At 40.4% G+C, this 18,056-nt stretch overlaps 1 protein-coding gene across 5 annotated transcripts in view; it reads left to right on the top strand.

The window, feature by feature from the left end:
- SYNE1 (spectrin repeat containing nuclear envelope protein 1) overlaps nucleotides 1-18,056 on the top strand; it is a 662,466-nt gene that overhangs the window by 377,606 nt on the left and 266,804 nt on the right. For all 5 annotated transcript variants that reach the window (XM_089694288.1, XM_089694287.1, XM_089694289.1 and 2 more), the window contains exons 48-53: nucleotides 6,438-6,643; nucleotides 7,647-7,802; nucleotides 10,557-10,848; nucleotides 11,753-11,925; nucleotides 12,133-12,442; nucleotides 15,037-15,201. In XM_089694288.1, coding sequence (XP_089550414.1) covers nucleotides 6,438-6,643; nucleotides 7,647-7,802; nucleotides 10,557-10,848; nucleotides 11,753-11,925; nucleotides 12,133-12,442; nucleotides 15,037-15,201 — 1,302 coding nt within the window. The remainder of the gene's footprint in view (nucleotides 1-6,437; nucleotides 6,644-7,646; nucleotides 7,803-10,556; nucleotides 10,849-11,752; nucleotides 11,926-12,132; nucleotides 12,443-15,036; nucleotides 15,202-18,056) is intronic.

Here is an 18,056-nt window from a genome sequence, read left to right as displayed (position 1 = left end):
GTGCCGGGCAGTGAGCACAGGGCCCACTAGAAGATGTTGGGCCCTCAGGCCTCCCTCATGAAGTCTGTTTCTGATTGTTTGGTCAGAAACATTCACACCATTGGCCTACTGGAGGTCATTTTGCAGGGCTCTGGCAGTGCTCATCCTGTTCCTCCTTGCGCAAAGGAGCAGATGCCGGTCCTGCTGATGGGTTAAGAACCATCTACACCCCTGTCCAACTCTCCTAGAGTAACTACTTGTCTCCCGAAATCTCCTCCATGCTCTTGAGACTGTTCTGGGAGACACAACAAACCTTCTCGCAATAGCACATATTGATGTGCCATCCTGGAGGAGTTGGACTGCTTGTGCAACCTCTAGGGTCCAGGTATCGCCTCATGTTACCAGTAGTGACACTGACCCTAGCCAAATGCAAAACTAGTGAAAAACTGTCAGAAAAGATGAGTAGGGAAAAAATTGTTAGTGGCCTCCACCTGAAAAACCATTCCTGTTTTGGGGGTCATCTCATTGTTGCTCTTCTAGTACACCTGTTGTTAATTTCATTAACACCAAAGCAGCTGAAACTGATTAACAAACCCCTCTGCTACTTAACTGAGCAGATCACTATCCCAGGAGTTTAATTGACTTGATGCTATACTCTGATTAAAAAGTGTTCCTTTAATTTTTTTTGGAGCAGTGTATAAAAAAAAAAGGATAAACACTTTTTCCCCCTTTTTTATAAGTGATCACATTTCCTCTGTTCTCAGCTGCATAAGAGCGGAGGGAAGAGAAACAGCAGCACACTGATCTTCCCACTGAAAGGCTGTGCATGGGGGGGGGGTGTCAGGACAAGTCTGATCATTGGAGGATGAACACACTGAATTCCAGCATAGCTAGAGAACTGAGCATGCAGTGCTCTCCTGCCTGGAGTGGTCAGTTTTTAATAGGATAGCAGAGGGACTGGCAGAAACACCTGGGATTTCACATATAGGAAGCAATACAAAAAGAACAGGATACTTTTTCATACAAGTACATGGTACAGCAGGGACATATCAGGAATGTGAAATGTTGGATTTACATACTCTTTGAGTACTTTGGCAGTAGTATTCCACTTCCATATTATGCACACTGTGCTGCATATTACTAACTTCAGGGTGCTGCACACTGCTCTCTACATTACATATTCTGGCCCACTACACTCTGTACAAAGTGGTGTATGTTACATATCCCTGCCCCACTGCAGTCTGTATGCTGATCTGTACTAAATTCCCTAGATCATAGCATCTGTACACTATCCTATAAACACATGCTGCAAACTGCTGCACTTTGTATACTGTGCTATATATAGACTTGCATTTGAGAAACAGCAGCAGTAAAGCAGAGAGCAGAGCTTCTAGCAAACATTGCTGCCTCTAAGCACATATATTACAGACTATACATGGAAACAAAGTTTTTTGTGATATGGCGCTGTGTTACTTTAACTGACAATTGTGCGGTCATACAATGGATCTTTCTTTTGGTAGTATTTGATTACCTGTGCGTTTTTTATGTTTTGCGCTATAAACAAAAAAAAACGACAATTTTGAAAAAAAAAAATAACAATATTTTTGACTTTTTGCTAAAAAACATGTCCAGTAAAAAAATTTTAAAAATCCATTTTCGTCATCAATTTAGGCCAATTCTGCTGCATGTCTTTGCTAAAAACAATCCCAATACATGTAAATTAATTGGTTTACATGAAATTTATAGCATCTACAAATGGCAGTATATATACTGGAATTTTTATTTTTACTTTTTTTATTCTAGTAATGGCAGTGATCAGCGACTTATAGCGGGACTGAGGCGGGCATTCTGACACTGGGTGGGAACTGACTAACTGCCACTGACATGCCCAATGACAGTAATACAGTGATCAGTGCTAATAAAAATCACTGACACTGTACTAATGACACTGGGCAGGAAGGGGTTAACATCTGGGGCGATCAAAGGGTTAATTGTGTGCTGTGTTGATGAATTTGCACAGACATACCATCAAGGAACATAAGATGACTTTTGCACACCTGTGGGACACCATTTCGCACAACCAGACCACATTATGGAAGACCTCAATATTTTAGTTCTTAAAGGAAATTTCAAAACTATTCAGGAAAGGAAAAATTTTGAACTAAGATGATAATTCTATTTTATACAAGAGATAATGGCCTTAATTTGTAAATGGGATTCCTCACTCATTATCCAAGAGTTTTATGACCCCCTCTGTGAGTGTTGCCCCCCCCCTCCCCAGTCTTTGCTTTTGCTGCGTCTTATCTCTAGTCTAATCCTAGTCTTATAACCATTGCTGTGTACATTTGTTTGTGTGTGTTTCTTTCTGTTTTTTTTTCCTTTTCTTTTTTTCTTCCCCCTTTCAACATCTCTGCTAACATTCTGCTAAAACTTTGTGTAATAGTACATCCTGGACCTTGAAGAAAGGGACATACCCCGAAAGCTTGTCCTCAAAATTGTATGTTAGTGCAAATAAAAAAAGTATCACGTCAGTACTCAATTGTTTCTGTCGCAAGTGCACTAATATGGCTACAATCACCTCAAGCATTTCTTCTCCTCGAGAATCTCCCTGTTAGTTTTTTTTTCTGTAGACCAGTGGATACCCAAATTTATCATGTGTTTTTATTGATATGGACTGGGCAATGTGTTAAGAACGTAAAGATGCCCCATCGTTTGACGAGAATGAAAATTATCAACCTACAGAGGACTGAATTCAAAGACACCCTGCAAATCAAAGTAAAAAAATAATGCAGCAGGCTAGTCCATTTTGCTGCAATTTAATTGTAGCAACTCAAAATGGTATTCAGTAGTTTGTATGGCCCCCACATGCTTGTATGCGTGTCTGACATCATCAGGGCATGCTCCTAATGAGACAACGGATGGTGTCCTGGGGTATTTCCTCCCAGATGTAGACCAGGGTATCATTGAGCTCCTGGACAGTCTGAGGTGCAACCTGGCGGCATCGGATGGACCAAAACATGATATCCCAGAGGTGTTCTAATGGATTTAGGTCAGGTGAGCATGGGGGCCATTCAATGGTATCAATTCCTTCATCCTCCAGGAACTGTCTGCATACTCTCACCACATGAGGCATGGCATTGTCGTGCAGCAGGAGGAAACCAGGACCCACTGCAACAGTGTAGGGTCTGACAATGGGTCCAAGGATTTCATCTCTATACCTAATGGCAGTCAGGATGCCATTGTCTAGCCTGTAGAGGTCTGTGCGTCCTTCCAAGGATATGCCTCCCCAGACCATCACTGACACACCACCAATGATTGGTCATGCTGAACGATGTTACAGGAAGCAAAAATATTCTCCACAGCTTCTCCAGACCCCTTCATGTCTTTCATATGTGCTCAGGGTGAACCTGCTCTCATCTGTAAAACGCACAGGGCGCCAGTGGCGGACCTCCCAATTCTAGTGTTCAGTGGCAAATGCCAATCGAGCTTTGTGGTGCCGGGCAGTGAGCACAGGGCCCACTAGAGGATGTTGGGCCCTCAGGCCTCCCTCATGAAATCTGTTTCTGATTGTTTGGTCAGAAACATTCACACCAGTGGCCTGCTGGAGATCATTTTGTTGGGCTCTGGCAGTGCTCATCCTGTTCTTCCTTGCACAAAGGAGCAGATGCCGGTCCTGCTGATAGGTTAAGAACCTTCTACGGCCCTGTCCAGCTCTCCTAGAGTAACTACCTGTCTCCTGGAATCTCCTCCATGCTCTTGAGACTGTTCTGGGAGAGACAGCAAACCTTCTGGCAATAGCACATATTGATGTGCCATCCTGGAGGAGTTGGACTGCCTGTGCAACCTCTAGGTCCAGGTATCGCCTCATGTTACCAGTAGTGACACTGACCCTAGCCAAATGCAAAACTAGTGAAAAACTGTCAGAAAAGACGAGTAGGGAAAAAATTGTTAGTGGCCTCCACCTGAAAAACCATTCCTGTTTTGGGGTCATCTCATTGTTGCCCATCTAGTACACCTGTTGTTAATTTCATTAACACCAAAGCAGCTGAAACTGATTAACAACCCCCTCTGCTACTTAACTGAGCAGATCACTATCCCAGGAGTTTAATTGACTTGATGCTATACTCTGATTAAAAAGTGTTCCTTTAATTTTTTTTGGAGCAGTGTATAAAAAAAAAAGGATAAACACTTTTTCCCCCTTTTTTATAAGTGATCACATTTCCTCTGTTCTCAGCTGCATAAGAGCAGAGGGAAGAGAAACAGCAGCACACTGATCTTCCCACTGAAAGGCTGTGCATGGGGGGGGGGGGGGTGTCAGGACAAGTCTGATCATTGGAGGATGAACACACTGAATTCCAGCATAGCTAGAGAACTGAGCATGCTGTGCTCTCCTGTCTGGAGTGGTCAGTTTTTAATAGGATAGCAGAGGGACTGGCAGGAACACCTTGGATTTCACACATAGGAAGCAATACAAAAAGAACAGGATACTTTTTCATACAAGTACATGGTACAGCAGGGACATTTGCAGGAATGTGAAATGTTGGGTTTACATACTCTTTGAGTACTTTGGCAGTAGTATTCCACTTCCATATTATGCTGCATATTACTAACTTCAGGGTGCTGCACACTGCTCTCTACATTACATATTCTTGCCTACTACACTCTGTACAAAGTGGTGTATGTTACATATCCCTGCCCCACTGCAGTCTGTATGATGATCTGTACTAAATTCCCTAGATCATAGCATCTGTACACTATCCTATGAACACATGCTGCAAACTGCTGCACTTTGTATACTGTGCTATATATAGACTTGCATTTGAGAAACAGCAGCAGTAAAGCAGAGAGCAGAGCTTCTAGCAAACATTGCTGCCTCTAAGCACATATATTACAGACTATACATGGAAACAAAGTTTTTAAAACATGATGAACACACTTTGATAAAATGATTACATCAAATTGATCCCTTATAGGCCTCTTTCACACTGGCGGCAGGCTCTACCACCCCCATGAAAAGCATTTTCATAGTGGATCCGCTTTTTCAGAGGTGGTTTAAAAGTGCTCAGGAGAAGTTGCTGCCAGCTTTCAAATGCCTGTTTATTTCTCAAGAGGGATTTTTTTGTTTTTTAACCCCTTCCCACTTGCCCTCCAGAGAATTTACCCCCCTTCCTGACCAGGCCATTTTTTGTGATATGGCGCTGTGTTACTTTAACTGACAATTGTGCGTTCATACAATGGATCTTTATTTTGGTAGTATTTGATCACCTGTGCGTTTTTTATGTTTTGCGCTATAAACAAAAAAAAACGACAATTTTGAAAAAAAAAAAAAAAACAATATTTTTGACTTTTTGCTATAAAACATATCCAGTAAAAAAATTTTAAAAATCCATTTTCGTCATCAATTTAGGCCAATTCTGCTGCATGTCTTTGCTAAAAACAATCCCAATACATGTAAATTAATTGGTTTACATGAAATTTATAGCATCTACAAATGGCAGTATATATACTGGAATTTTTATTTTTACTTTTTTTATTCTAGTAATGGCGGTGATCAGCGACTTATAGCGGGACTGAGGCGGGCATTCTGACACTGGGTGGGAACTGACTAACTGCCACTGACATGCCCAATGACAGTAATACAGTGATCAGTGCTAATAAAAATCACTGACACTGTACTAATGACACTGGGCAGGAAGGGGTTAACATCTGGGGTGATCAAAGGGTTAATTGTGTGCTGTGTTGATGAATTTGCACAGACATACCATCAAGGAACATAAAGAAGATGACTTTTGCACACCTGTGGGACACCATTTCGCACAACCAGACCACATTATGGAAGACCTCAATATTTTAGTTCTTAAAGGAAATTTCAAAACTATTCAGGAAAGGAAAACTTTTTGAAAAATTTTGAACTAAGATGATAATTCTATTTTATACAAGAGATAACGGCCTTAATTTGCAAATGGGATTCCTCACTCATTATCCAAGAGTTTTATGACCCCTCTGTGAGTGTTGCCCCCCCCCCCCCAGTCTTTGCTTTTGCTGCGGTTTACCTCTAGTCTAATCCTAGTCTTATAACCATTGCTGTGTACATTTGTTTGTGTGTGTTTCTTTCTGTTTTTTTTTCTTTTTTTTTTCTTCCCCCTTTCAACATCTCTGCTAACATTCTGCTAAAACTTTGTGTAATAGTACATCCTGGACCTTGAAGAAAGGGACATACCCCGAAAGCTTGTCCTCAAAATTGTATGTTAGTGCAAATAAAAAAAGTATCACGTCAGTACTCAATTGTTTCTGTTGCAAGTGCACTAATATGGCTACAATCACCTCAAGCATTTCTTCTCCTCGAGAATCTCCCTGTTAGTTTTTTTTCTGTAGACCAGTGGATACCCAAATTTATCATGTGTTTTTGCTAATTCCCAACAAATGTGCACAATTTATTTTCTTTATATTTAACACAGGATGTATTAGACTCAGTCAGTGAAGGCCAAAGTAAATTGGATAAGGCAACAGACGAAGGAGAGAAACTTTATTACTGTTTGCCAAAGCCACTTGTGCTCAATATTCAGGAGAAAATATCAAAAGCAGAAAAGGAGTTCCAGGGTTTCAAGAAGCAGTGTCTGAAAGACAAGCAGGCTTTAGAGGACTGTGTTTCTGAGCTTGGAAGGTGAGTTTTTGCACACAGGTATTCCAAACACATTATTCCCCTGCTTTCAAGCTGTTACTCCATGTGGAGAGTTCAATACTTGTTCTGTTATAAATATGTGAAGTCACTGTTTTCCCTGAGTCCATCCAAGGTTTTTCCTGGGTTGAGCTCTGATGATGATAGGGGAGTAGTTCTGCCCCTAAATCGCATTAGACTCCTTCCACAGCCTTGCTGTGTGAGAGCAGCTCAGCAGAGCAATTTAGCTTGTTTAAAATTTTTCTTCATCTGACTATCTGAATGTTGTTCTGGAGTGGATTGCATGGCAATCAATCTGCTTTTAGCCTTCATTTTCAAATGAAGGCTACAATTTTAGACTTACTAGTTTTAGTAAATCAACTCCACTGTATATAAATAGAGGTTGGGTACAGTATGGCATTAAAGAGCCTGTGGAAAGCATATGTAAATGTCTATTTATATAATGAATATGGGTTCAATTGTGGCCTTTACTGCTACATAAAGCAAAACCTATTTGACTGCCTTAATGAGTAAAGGAGGTCTGAGCCCTTAGCATAGGTGCCTACACACATTGCATCTGGAATTCACAAAATCCAGAGAGCTTCCTCTTGATTTTTTGGTAATAAACATGGAACCAAAGTAGTGCATTCAACTGGAGCAAAACTGCTGCTTTCACCCATAGTAACTAGATTCTCTAGTTGAAGAATACACATGATTGGGTAATGTGAGTAAAGTTTTGGTTTTTTTTAACTCCACTACTCATCTACTAGCAGTCTGTTTTGGCTGACAATTCACTTCAGTAAGGCAAACTACTATAATATGAAGCAACAAATCAGATTGTAGGTTCTACACTTTGCTCAATTCTCTTTGCCTGGAAAGAGTATGCAAATAGTTATAGCAATCAAATACATGGATGGTGGTAAATGAAGACCAAAAACATGAATTAATTGCAAAGACCTAATCTTTCTACTAAATATCTGACTGTAACACACCCAATGTATGATTTCAGCTTTGAGGATCAATATAAAAAGTTAAGCCTGTGGATTCATGAACTGGAGGAACGGATTAGGACAGAGACACTTGGAGAGAGCAAGCAGCACATTCCAGAAAAGAAAAGTGAGATGCATAAAGTGGAAATGTTCTTGGAGGAGTTGCTGGCTGCCCGGTAAATATGAGTAAAGATTTTAGAAATGTATCTAGGACCAATAAATTCTGCAGCACTACTGAGTATATACAGTATATCACATCAGTACCCGTCCCAGAAACAGTTTTCTAAATATATATACCCTGTCAGAATTGTACATATACAAACCAGGGCTTACGTCAGCAGAAGGCGATTACCCTGTTTTTGGCTTGTGAAAGGAAACCCAAAACAGCGTTAGGAATTTTCTTGCTAGGGAACTGAATCCAGGAACTCATGTAATGTAGATTATGCTTTTTAAATTTATTTAAAATTTTAAAGCAGGCATGTGTATGTGTGAAAATAAAGCTGATCAGTAGTACATTTATACATTTAGAAAATGTATTTGCTTAAGCAGATGAACAAAAAATAAACTAAGTTGTACAAATGGTTTGTATGTTATACCCTTTTAATGCTGTCACATGGGTCAGTGACTGTACTTGAAACTTGTGAGCATTTCCTTTGGCTCCCATTGAATGAAGATGCAGAGAATGGGCAAAGGGGTAGAAGGGAGGAGGGGGAGTTAAAGCACTGAATGTTTGTTTAGACAAACTAAAGTTCAAGGTCTGGAGTTATTTAATTTTAAAGCAATTGTAAACCAAATGTTTGATATGTGTACTAGTGAGCGGCTCAATTTAATTTGTTTGTGTCCCAAAATGATGCCCTCTTATATAATGGTTATTATATAATCACCTCAGTACCGGCATGCTCCCCCTACCCCTTTCTCCAATCGATACCAGTCCAGTTTTCACTTTTCAATGCTGTGATGCTTTGACTGACAACTATTTGGTCATGCAACACTGTACCCAAATGAAGTTTGTATCCTTTTTATTTTTCAGACAAAGCTCTCTTTGAGTGGTATTTAGGTACTACACTGGGGTTATTATTTTTTACTATATAATGTTAAAAAAACAATCAAAACATTTTGAAAAAAAATCCTTCATGTTTTGAAAGATAGCAAATAAAACTGCCAGGACAGAGTGAAGACTCTCAAAATGACCCTTTGTAAAAGAGACACCACAAGGTGATCTGATTTTTTTGCCACATTTTTTGGAAACACACTTGGTAATGGTGCACTAGGCACATTGATGGGATCAGGTAGTGAAGGGGTTAATGTACAGGTTATTATCAAAGAGAAGAAAAGGCGCTGCTCACCAACCCAGTGGCCTCAACCATCGCAGATTCAGCCATGCCCCCCCCAACATGTTTTGCCCTGCTCACTGGGGCTTGGTCACAGAGCCACCTCTGGCAAAAGTCACATTAATCTACATACTAATGCACTGGGTTGGTAAGCATTGCCTTTTCTTCTCTTTGGTAATCCTTACACCTCTGAATGGTGCACTGATACCAGCTCTTGTCACTGCAACCAGTGAGAGAAGATAGAGATGAAAGGCTTAATGTACAGGTGTTCAGAATAAGGTTGGTAAGAGGTTGATATACAAGCCAGATCAGAGACAGGATGGGGCTGATATACTGTATACAAGAGAGGGTTGATTGATAGTGAGGAGGGGGTTGTTATTATACTGTTGGCACTGTACTGGAATAAAAAAAGGTAAACATATGTTTATTTTGTGTTGTCTGAAATTACTAACTGTAATGTTTTAGATTGTTTTACAATTATACTATCCCGTGAATATGAGTGGAAATTTGAGACAAAAGTACAATGTACTGACAACAATTCAGATCTATCAAGCCCCATTCCTGAAGTGTGGTACTTTTTTGTGTTGAACCTGGAGGGCCATATGTCATGTGAACCTAAACTGTTTCACACACCCTATGCTACAATCTTACAACATTTAGTGGGTTCTCAGTGTAGGATTATCCAAAACTTAGGCTCAGGTTCTGAAAACATTGATTAGATTTCATCTATTGGTCTCAATGCTCATTTTAGGAGGCCTTCCAACTCATCCCTTGGAGTTTACTACATTCTGACTCCACACATAGGGCTCAAAATCAGAGAGCCACAAAAATGACTTCTCACTTTTGTGTGGCTGCTAAACATCTTGGCCTAGCTTACAATTCACAAGTACTCACTTCACTTCCCACATCATAGATTCTTTGATACTGAGGAACTTTTACTGAGGTTTTCTCAAATGCAGAATAGCAGGAACAGGATGCAGAATAACAGAAACTCACTGTAACAATGACAGTAACTGCTAGCTGATTCATCTGGAGCTATTGGGCAGTCCTTTTCCATGCATCTCAAGGTGCAGAAAGTCCCTAGTGGAACACAGTCCTTGCTGTGTATTCCTTTCAGGACAGAAAACCTCAATTAACATTCACATGGAAAGGCCAATTATCTCACTCCACACAGAGAAGGGGCCTCTTCATGTGACAGACTGAGCTTTACCACTTAGCATTTGCTACCTTAGCATTTCCCCTGAGTAGAGGAAGATTTCCACCAACTATAGAACAGAACCTCTGTTGTTATACTGCAGTGGGGTGAATGATGCCACATTTTGTAAACATCGCATACAACTTTACAGACATTGTTTGTACCTAAAAGTGAACCTGTCTAGGCTACAATTTTAATTCAGAAAATACTAATTGTCTGGATGCCAAGCTGACCCTCTTCCTCTGTTGCTTGAGATACTAGCAAAGAAATTATGAAGATAGAAACCTCTAACTTTTGTCAGGAAGGTCATATTCCTGACAAGTTTACTAGAAGAATTGTTACATTAATGGAACTGAATATGTGAGGATTATATTAGTAGTCTTGCCTTAAACCCTGTGTTGTAGAGATTCATTTGAGAAACTTTGCCAGCGAGCTCAGGCCCTCCATGAAGATGGCCGTGGTGATGGGCAAGAAGTTCGTCAATCAAACCAGCTTCACACAACCTATCAGAATTTGGTGAAAGTAATCAAGGAGAAGCTTCGTGTCTGCCAGGTGGCTGTACAAGAACATCAAATTTTTGAAGAAGCATTGCAAACCACATGGTTATGGCTGAAAGATATCCAAGACAAGCTCTCTACCACAGAGAGTACAGTGGGAAGCAAAAGCACGCTTGAAAAACGTCAACAGCAAGTTCAGGTAAGTGTCTTCCCTTAACCACAGCTCCTTTGGCCACATACTAAGCGTTCCACATTACTAAATACACACATTTAGCAGAATCAAGAACCTTTATATTCAAAAAGTAAGTTATTCTATGCTGAGTGAGTGTAAGGAAGGGGTAACCTCAGTTACCCCACATAACTGCACCCCCCAGGTATTCAGAAACTTGCCATGTTCACTTATGTATGAAGTGAATGTGTATTGACTTTAAGCATCCAGCCATGTGGAGAAAAAGTTTCTACTTCTTGAATTCCCCATTCATGATTGGATGTTTGAAGAGTACACAGGCTCCTTTCACTTTAAAATCATAGCATGGCCTATGTATGCTATATGGACGAACGTTTGTGGCCACCTGATCATGATACCTACTATATGTAATATTCTGACACCCCTTCAAAATATAGAGTTCAGATGTTTCCAATAACGAGTATGGTTAAGGCCAATACAAAGATATTTTAGACAAGTGACCATTTCCTACCTTGTGCCAACAGTTTTGGGAAAGGCCCTTTTCTGTATCAGCATGACTGTGCTCCATAAATACATGGTTTTGATGAGTTTGGTGTGAACGACTTTGAATTGTCTGACAGAGCTTCGTCCTCATCCCTATTAAACACATTGGCCAGCACTGTAGTGTTCCACAATGCAAATTATATGTTTAGATCTAATTACAAAAACATCTAGCTCCAACTACTGATTCATATTACTTAATTCAACACTCATGGTTGTATTGGAATTATGGTTCTGTTGAACCTTATGCATCCAAAAACACATTGACAAATTTGTAAAATTTTTGTTTACATTGTACGATCCATTTGCAAATTGTGCAGGCAACAATGGTTGTTTTTTATTTTCCCTAAAGCATTTATTTTCTACTTTTTTTTAGGAAATCATACTAACTAAAGGTGAAGGTGAGGTCAAATTGAACTTGGCTATCGGAAAAGGTGAACAGGCTCTTAAGAGTAGCAACATGGATGGACAGATGGTAATCCAAATGCAGCTGCAGACATTGAAAGATGTATGGGGGACTGTCAACAGTACAGCCACTAGATGTCTCAGGTAGGAACCTCAGTTGTTTTTTTGTTTTTTTTTTTGCATTGGAAAGTTTTAGCAACTTATCTGTGTACGCAAGAAAAAATACAGCTTTTTTTCATTACCACAGTATAGTATGAACTGTTGAACAGTATGTAGGGATCATTTACAATGATTGTTTTTATATTTAGTACCAGAATTGCGTTGTTATTTTCTTATATGTTGTAAATGCAGTGTTTTAAAGGCTGTGATCAATCAGTGGAATGAGCACACTGAGAGGAAAAATCAAATGGAGCAGTGGCTTGAGTCTGTGGATCATAAATTGGAACAACCTCTTCAGCCTCAGAATGGGCTGAAGGAGAAATTTGCTGTGCTAGATCACATTCAAGCTGTCTTATCTGATGTAGAAGATCACTCAACAACGCTACATCATCTCATTGAAAAGACCAAGGAATTACACCAGAAAACTGAGGACCCTTCCTTCTCTGACATCGTCCAAAGTGATCTGAAAATGCACTTCAATGACATTATGACTGTTGCCAAAGTAAGATTTTAATCTATTGCTCTAAATGTTCTTTTGTATTTTAACCACTTGCCTACCGGGCACTTTTACCCCTTTCCTGCCCAGGCCAATTTTCAGCTTTCAGCGCTGTCGAACTTTGAATGACATTGCACGGTCATGCAACACCGTACTTAAACAAAATGTTTATGATTTTTTTGAGATAGATAAAGCTTTCTTTTGGTGGTATTTAATCACCACTGGGTTTTTTATTTTTTGCTAAACAAACTAAAAAAGACTGAAAATTTTGAAAGAAAAAGTTTTTTTCTTAGTTTCTGTTATAAAATTTTGTAAATAAGTAATTTTTCTCCTTCACTGATATGCGCTAATGAGGCTGCAGTAATGGGGACTGTTAGGCTGCACTGATGGACACTGATAGGCAGCACTGATGAGGAGGCTCTGATGGGCATTGACAGGCACCACTTGCGGGTATTGACAAGAATCACTGATGGGCACTAACAGGCAGCACTGACTGGAACAGTTAGGTGGCACTGATTGGAACTGTTAGGCGGCACTGACGGGCACTGATAGGCGGTGCTGATGGGCACTGATAGGCAGCACTGATGGGCAGTGATAGACGGCACTAACTGGCACTGATAGTCGACACTGAATGGCACTGCTAGGCGGCACTGACTGGCACTGATAGTTGGCACTGAAAGGCAGCTCTGATGGGCATTGATATGTGGCATTTACGTGTACTGGTTGGCACTGATATGAGACATTGATGTGCACTGATGGGCACTGACAGGTGGCACTGATGGGGCTACACTGATCATCAGGGCTCTGATCATCAGTGCCCTGATGATCCGTGTAGATGTCCCCTCTGAGGAATGTCGATTACCGGCTCTCTTCTCCTCTAATCACACGCTGTCAGTGTGAGGAGAGGACTGCTGATATCCGGCATTTCCTTGTTTACATGCGATCAGCTGTGATTGGACACAGCTGATCACATGACAGAGCTGACGTCATCGGCTCTTTACTCTGATCGGTGATCCGCTGTGTCCCAGGGACACAGTGCACCACTGATTGACGTCCACCCAGAACGAGAGAATCGCCGCCCCCTCGTCATTTCCTCATATGGCGGGCGGGAGGCGTTTAAAGAAAAAAAATGTGGGTAAGACCTGACCTGCAATTTTTGGTGCTGTGGACAGTGGATGTCTTTAATTGTAATTCAGTAATGGTGCAAAGTGAAAATGTTGCATGCAGCATTTTGACCCTAAATGGATTGGAATTTAATTTTAATTTTAAATGTTTAAGTTTAGGTAAAGTGCAGTGGTGGGAATGAGCTATATTATTTAGGACTAGTATATTTGTATTTTTGCTTAGCAGTGGTGACGCAAGTGTTGGGATCCAGTGCAAATTCTTTTAATTACAAATTGAGGGGCTTGTATTTCCTCACGCCTTACCCACTAGATTCTAGAACATGATCTTTATTTGTAATCATTAAAAGCCTTTTTTGATTTATTGTTAACCAATAATGATGACTGTGCAAAAATTGGATCTGAGTGCTAAGAATTCTTTGTTTATTGCAAAAAAATGTTTCTTACTGTACCCAAGCCTATATTTAAATCTTAGCTATCTCTCATATATTACAGATTCTGTCTTACATTTGCATAACTTATATCTGTAAAATCACTGGTATCTCTTCTTATTTAAGTATTCTCACTCTATTGCACAAGCCCATCATCACTAATAGAAATGCATAGCTCCACCCAAAATCAGTATAAGTGTGTTCCCAACATGTTTCACCACAGTGTTGGCTTTAACAGAAGAGAAATTACATAAAGGTGTGCTGATTTTTGTAGTTTAACAGCAAAACATGTTTGCAATTCATGCAAATAACACAAAATTAAGGATTTCCGCCAGGACCTGAGATCTGCAGACCTGGGCTACCTACTGCCCCAAACTTTACAACCTCAACTCCTATTACTTTCCCTGCATCAAACATGCCTATTGCATTACCTGTTGTAGGAAAAGCAGTTAAGCTGCACACGTCTTCAAGATGATAGACAGGACATTTGGATATAGATAGATAGGGACTGTGGGCACCTCAGGAGTCAGGATGAACTCACAAGCACGGCCTGTGCAAACCTTGGTCCTGGGACCCGATTATTATCACTGGAGCCTGTAGACCCACAACCGTTGGCGCCCAAGACAACATGACTTATCTATGATCATTTTTTACAGAACCTTTCTGTATTACTGGTTATAATCTGGCTTAGTATGTTATAAAGATATATAAATAAGATAAATGAGATGAATTTATTTCTACTCATGATAGAAAAAATGGTGTCGGCATTAATTATACAGGGAACAAGCTTCAACTTTGCCTCTAAATCCTATAGGTACAGGCATACTGTGCGTAATGGTACTGTATATCTGCCCATACATATTTATACATCAGGGCTGTCTACTCTGAATTTTGGATAGAGTTTTGTTTAATATATCGTACAGAGCTTCATGCTACATAAAAATTAATGCTTTGGCTTTGAAAAGTTAAAAACATAGGGGATTGCCTAGTATGCAGTGTGGTAAATCTAAACAGGCATTAACTAATAAACATTGAATTTTGTGTTTAGGAAAAAATGAGGAACATTGAGGACATAGTGAAGGATCATTTGCTTTACCTGGATGCAGTACATGAATTCACAGATTGGCTGCACTCAGCAAAAGAAGAACTTCACCGTTGGTCTGATGCCTCAGGAGATTCTTTTGCCATCCAAAAGAAAGTCACAAAAGTTAAGGTGGGTTTCTGGGGAAAAAACATTTGTAAGGGGGAAGTGAATTTCAGTCTTGACTGCTATAGAAAGAACTAATGCTAAAACTGACATAATAGTCCGGGCATGAACGAATTGCAAATTACACTGGCTATTAGGGCCGTGGATAAGGGTGTACCACCAGTCCTCTTGTACGGGGCCCAGGCCAGCAGGGGGGCCCAGGCAGCTAAGTGAATCAGACGTGGGCAGGAAGGGTGATCGGCACATCGGGAGGGGCAATTACAGGAACCGATCCCCTGTATGGCTCTCCCTGCAGCTACTTAAAGCTGTCTTCTGCTGCTTGCTTTCAGCTGCTGCAGAAAAAGCCATACAGGAGCTCTGTTCCAGTAATTGCTCCCTCACTACACCCATCACCTTACCTGTGTGCCCCCTCCCCGCAGTACTGCTGACTTCCCTCCCCTCCATCCTACCAGCAGCTGCAAGCACATAATATGATTCCTAGGGTGTGGTAAATATGTCACATTTACCAGCCCCTCCTTTCCTTAACGAACACAGTGACTTATTGGTACCGATCACTCACTGTGTTCAATTATAAATAAAGCATAGTAAACTGTTTTTCTTGGGGTAGGGGGCCCTGTCAAGTTGGCTGTATGGGGCCCAGTGGTTTCTAACAGCAGCTCTGCTGGCTATAGTATGATATACAACACAGAAAAACTACAGTTTTAAATACTGAAACATACCTGCTGTGTTTTATCGTTTATATCCTTTATACATATTTGTATGGTTCTACACAATGGCCATGAAATGCCAGCTGCTGTGTTTGAAACTGAGTAAAATATAATGGAGAGCAATAGGAACATCCATTTTCCATTAATTTTGGATACAGTAGGGATGGGTTAGGACTCTCAAATGTCTTGTTGGGGTGATTTCCCTTCACTTACTGTTCCAATAGGCACAATAGAAAGTAAGAGGAGATCTTCTCATAGCAAGGGGATCTTAAACATTTGCTACCAGATGAGGTTTACCCATTGGAAGATTTTCCCTCGCCTCCTGTCCCTGTGTTTAGTCACGCAGTACACAGCCAGCAGAAACAATCAGTCAGGTGTTCTAGCTATTCCACATTTCAAGGTTTTGGCTTTAGATATTTTAAGACTTGAATATATTAATATTTCAAGTATAACTTAAGCCCAAACTTTTTTTAAAATTTTAGACAGAGCGGGGAGGATTTAGAGCGCCTGTCAGGTTTTAATTGCTGTCTATGCCTCTGTTAGGAATATTCACCCTCTCTATTTCCCATGTTTATGGTTATTACAGAAAGTAAAAGTGAAAGAAAATCCCACGTTTTAAGTTGTCCCTAGTAACAGTAATAGAAGGGATATCTTCCAATGGGGACACTAGGTCTGGTGGCAACCAGGGATTTCCTCTCTTTGAAGAGATTTCCTCTTGCTTTCCTGTTTTGGCTATGAGACAGGAATTGAGGGGAAATCTCTCCAATGGGACGCAGATGGCCAAAAAAAAAAAAATCTGACAGGGGCATAATCCTCCCTTACTCTATTCAAAATGAAAAAGAGTTTTGCCGTTAGTTCTACTTTAATTAACAGAATGTAAATCAAAGAGAACATCCTGGTGTCATGAACGCGGGATCGCTGCCACCAATATGCGACGATCCCACGATCGCTGTCACCAATCTGTGACGACGGCGGCGTCAGACCCCAACCTTCTTACCAAACTCGTGACCGAAGGACTAGCCAATCTAAAACCACACTGTCACGTGTGTAACAATGCCACACCCAGCTGCATCCTGCACAACTGTTTTCCAGCTAATTGGACCACAATCGATGCACCGGCAGCCTGAATGCGATTGTTACTGGGTCAGGTTAATCACACAATTAACCCTTCACACTGCCACCACCTCCTTTTTGTACAGAGAAAGAGGAAACTCGGCGATATCAGCTATAACACTATAATTGTTGAGATAATCGTCTGTATAAAATGGTCACTGCTGGCCGGGTTATACAGAGGGTTGAACAAACACAGTAGCGTCTCTTTTAGAGGCAGGAATTCGTAAATTGCAATAAAGCACTATAGAAACAGTTCAACACTTTCAGAAGGAAAGATTTATTACTAAAAGGTCAAACAGGTGCAATAAAAATGGAGGTTGAAGCCAAAATGGTTGTACTGCGTCCATCTCTGTGTGTACGCTTGTTACACCTGGGTAGAATGGTTTTCAGGTCATCACCTTAAAAATATTACAGCAGACATAACTATATGATATTTTTCCCTTGCAGATTAAAAAAAAATCAAATAGGCTGTTACAGGCAGCTCACATACAGTAGTTTATTTTCACTTTTTAAAATAAGGCACTTTATGTTCAAACCCTAAGTGTAGTACAAAAAGTAATAGCATTTTCCTGTGGCATAGAGTAGTACTTGCCTATGCATTGAATTTGTACTAATATCAGCATATAACACAGCCTTTCTCAACCCTTTTAACTTAGGGGAATCCTTTAAATAATTTTAGGTCAAAATGCCAGCTTTACATCGGTAGCCAAGACGTCCACCCTTACAAACAGTTAAAATGTCACTGGTGGCTTGGCTTTGCCGAGATCCCAGAACTATGCAGGCACCATCAAATCATCCACAGCTCAAGGAACCCATATCAACCTCTGGACTTTCGCATTTGCTTTTTGCATTATTGTAGAAAGTTACAGGAGGATGGCAATGTAATGTTTACACTTCCAGAGGTGTCAGTCTGTTGGAAATGTATGCGCAAACCTGACAGTTTAAAAGTATGCAAATATAGACATTTAGTAAGGTGATGTGTGTGGTTTTTACTAATGACACTAATAGACAGTTTCTCATTATCTTGGCATCCATCTCTAG

This window comes from Staurois parvus, unplaced genomic scaffold (genome assembly GCF_062004578.1).
Source record: "Staurois parvus isolate SC_StPar_1 unplaced genomic scaffold, SC_StPar_1.0 ptg000657l, whole genome shotgun sequence".
Taxonomy (NCBI): Eukaryota; Metazoa; Chordata; class Amphibia; order Anura; family Ranidae; genus Staurois; species Staurois parvus.
Note: the sequence above shows the minus strand (reverse complement) of the source record. Positions and strands in the feature narration are given on the sequence as shown.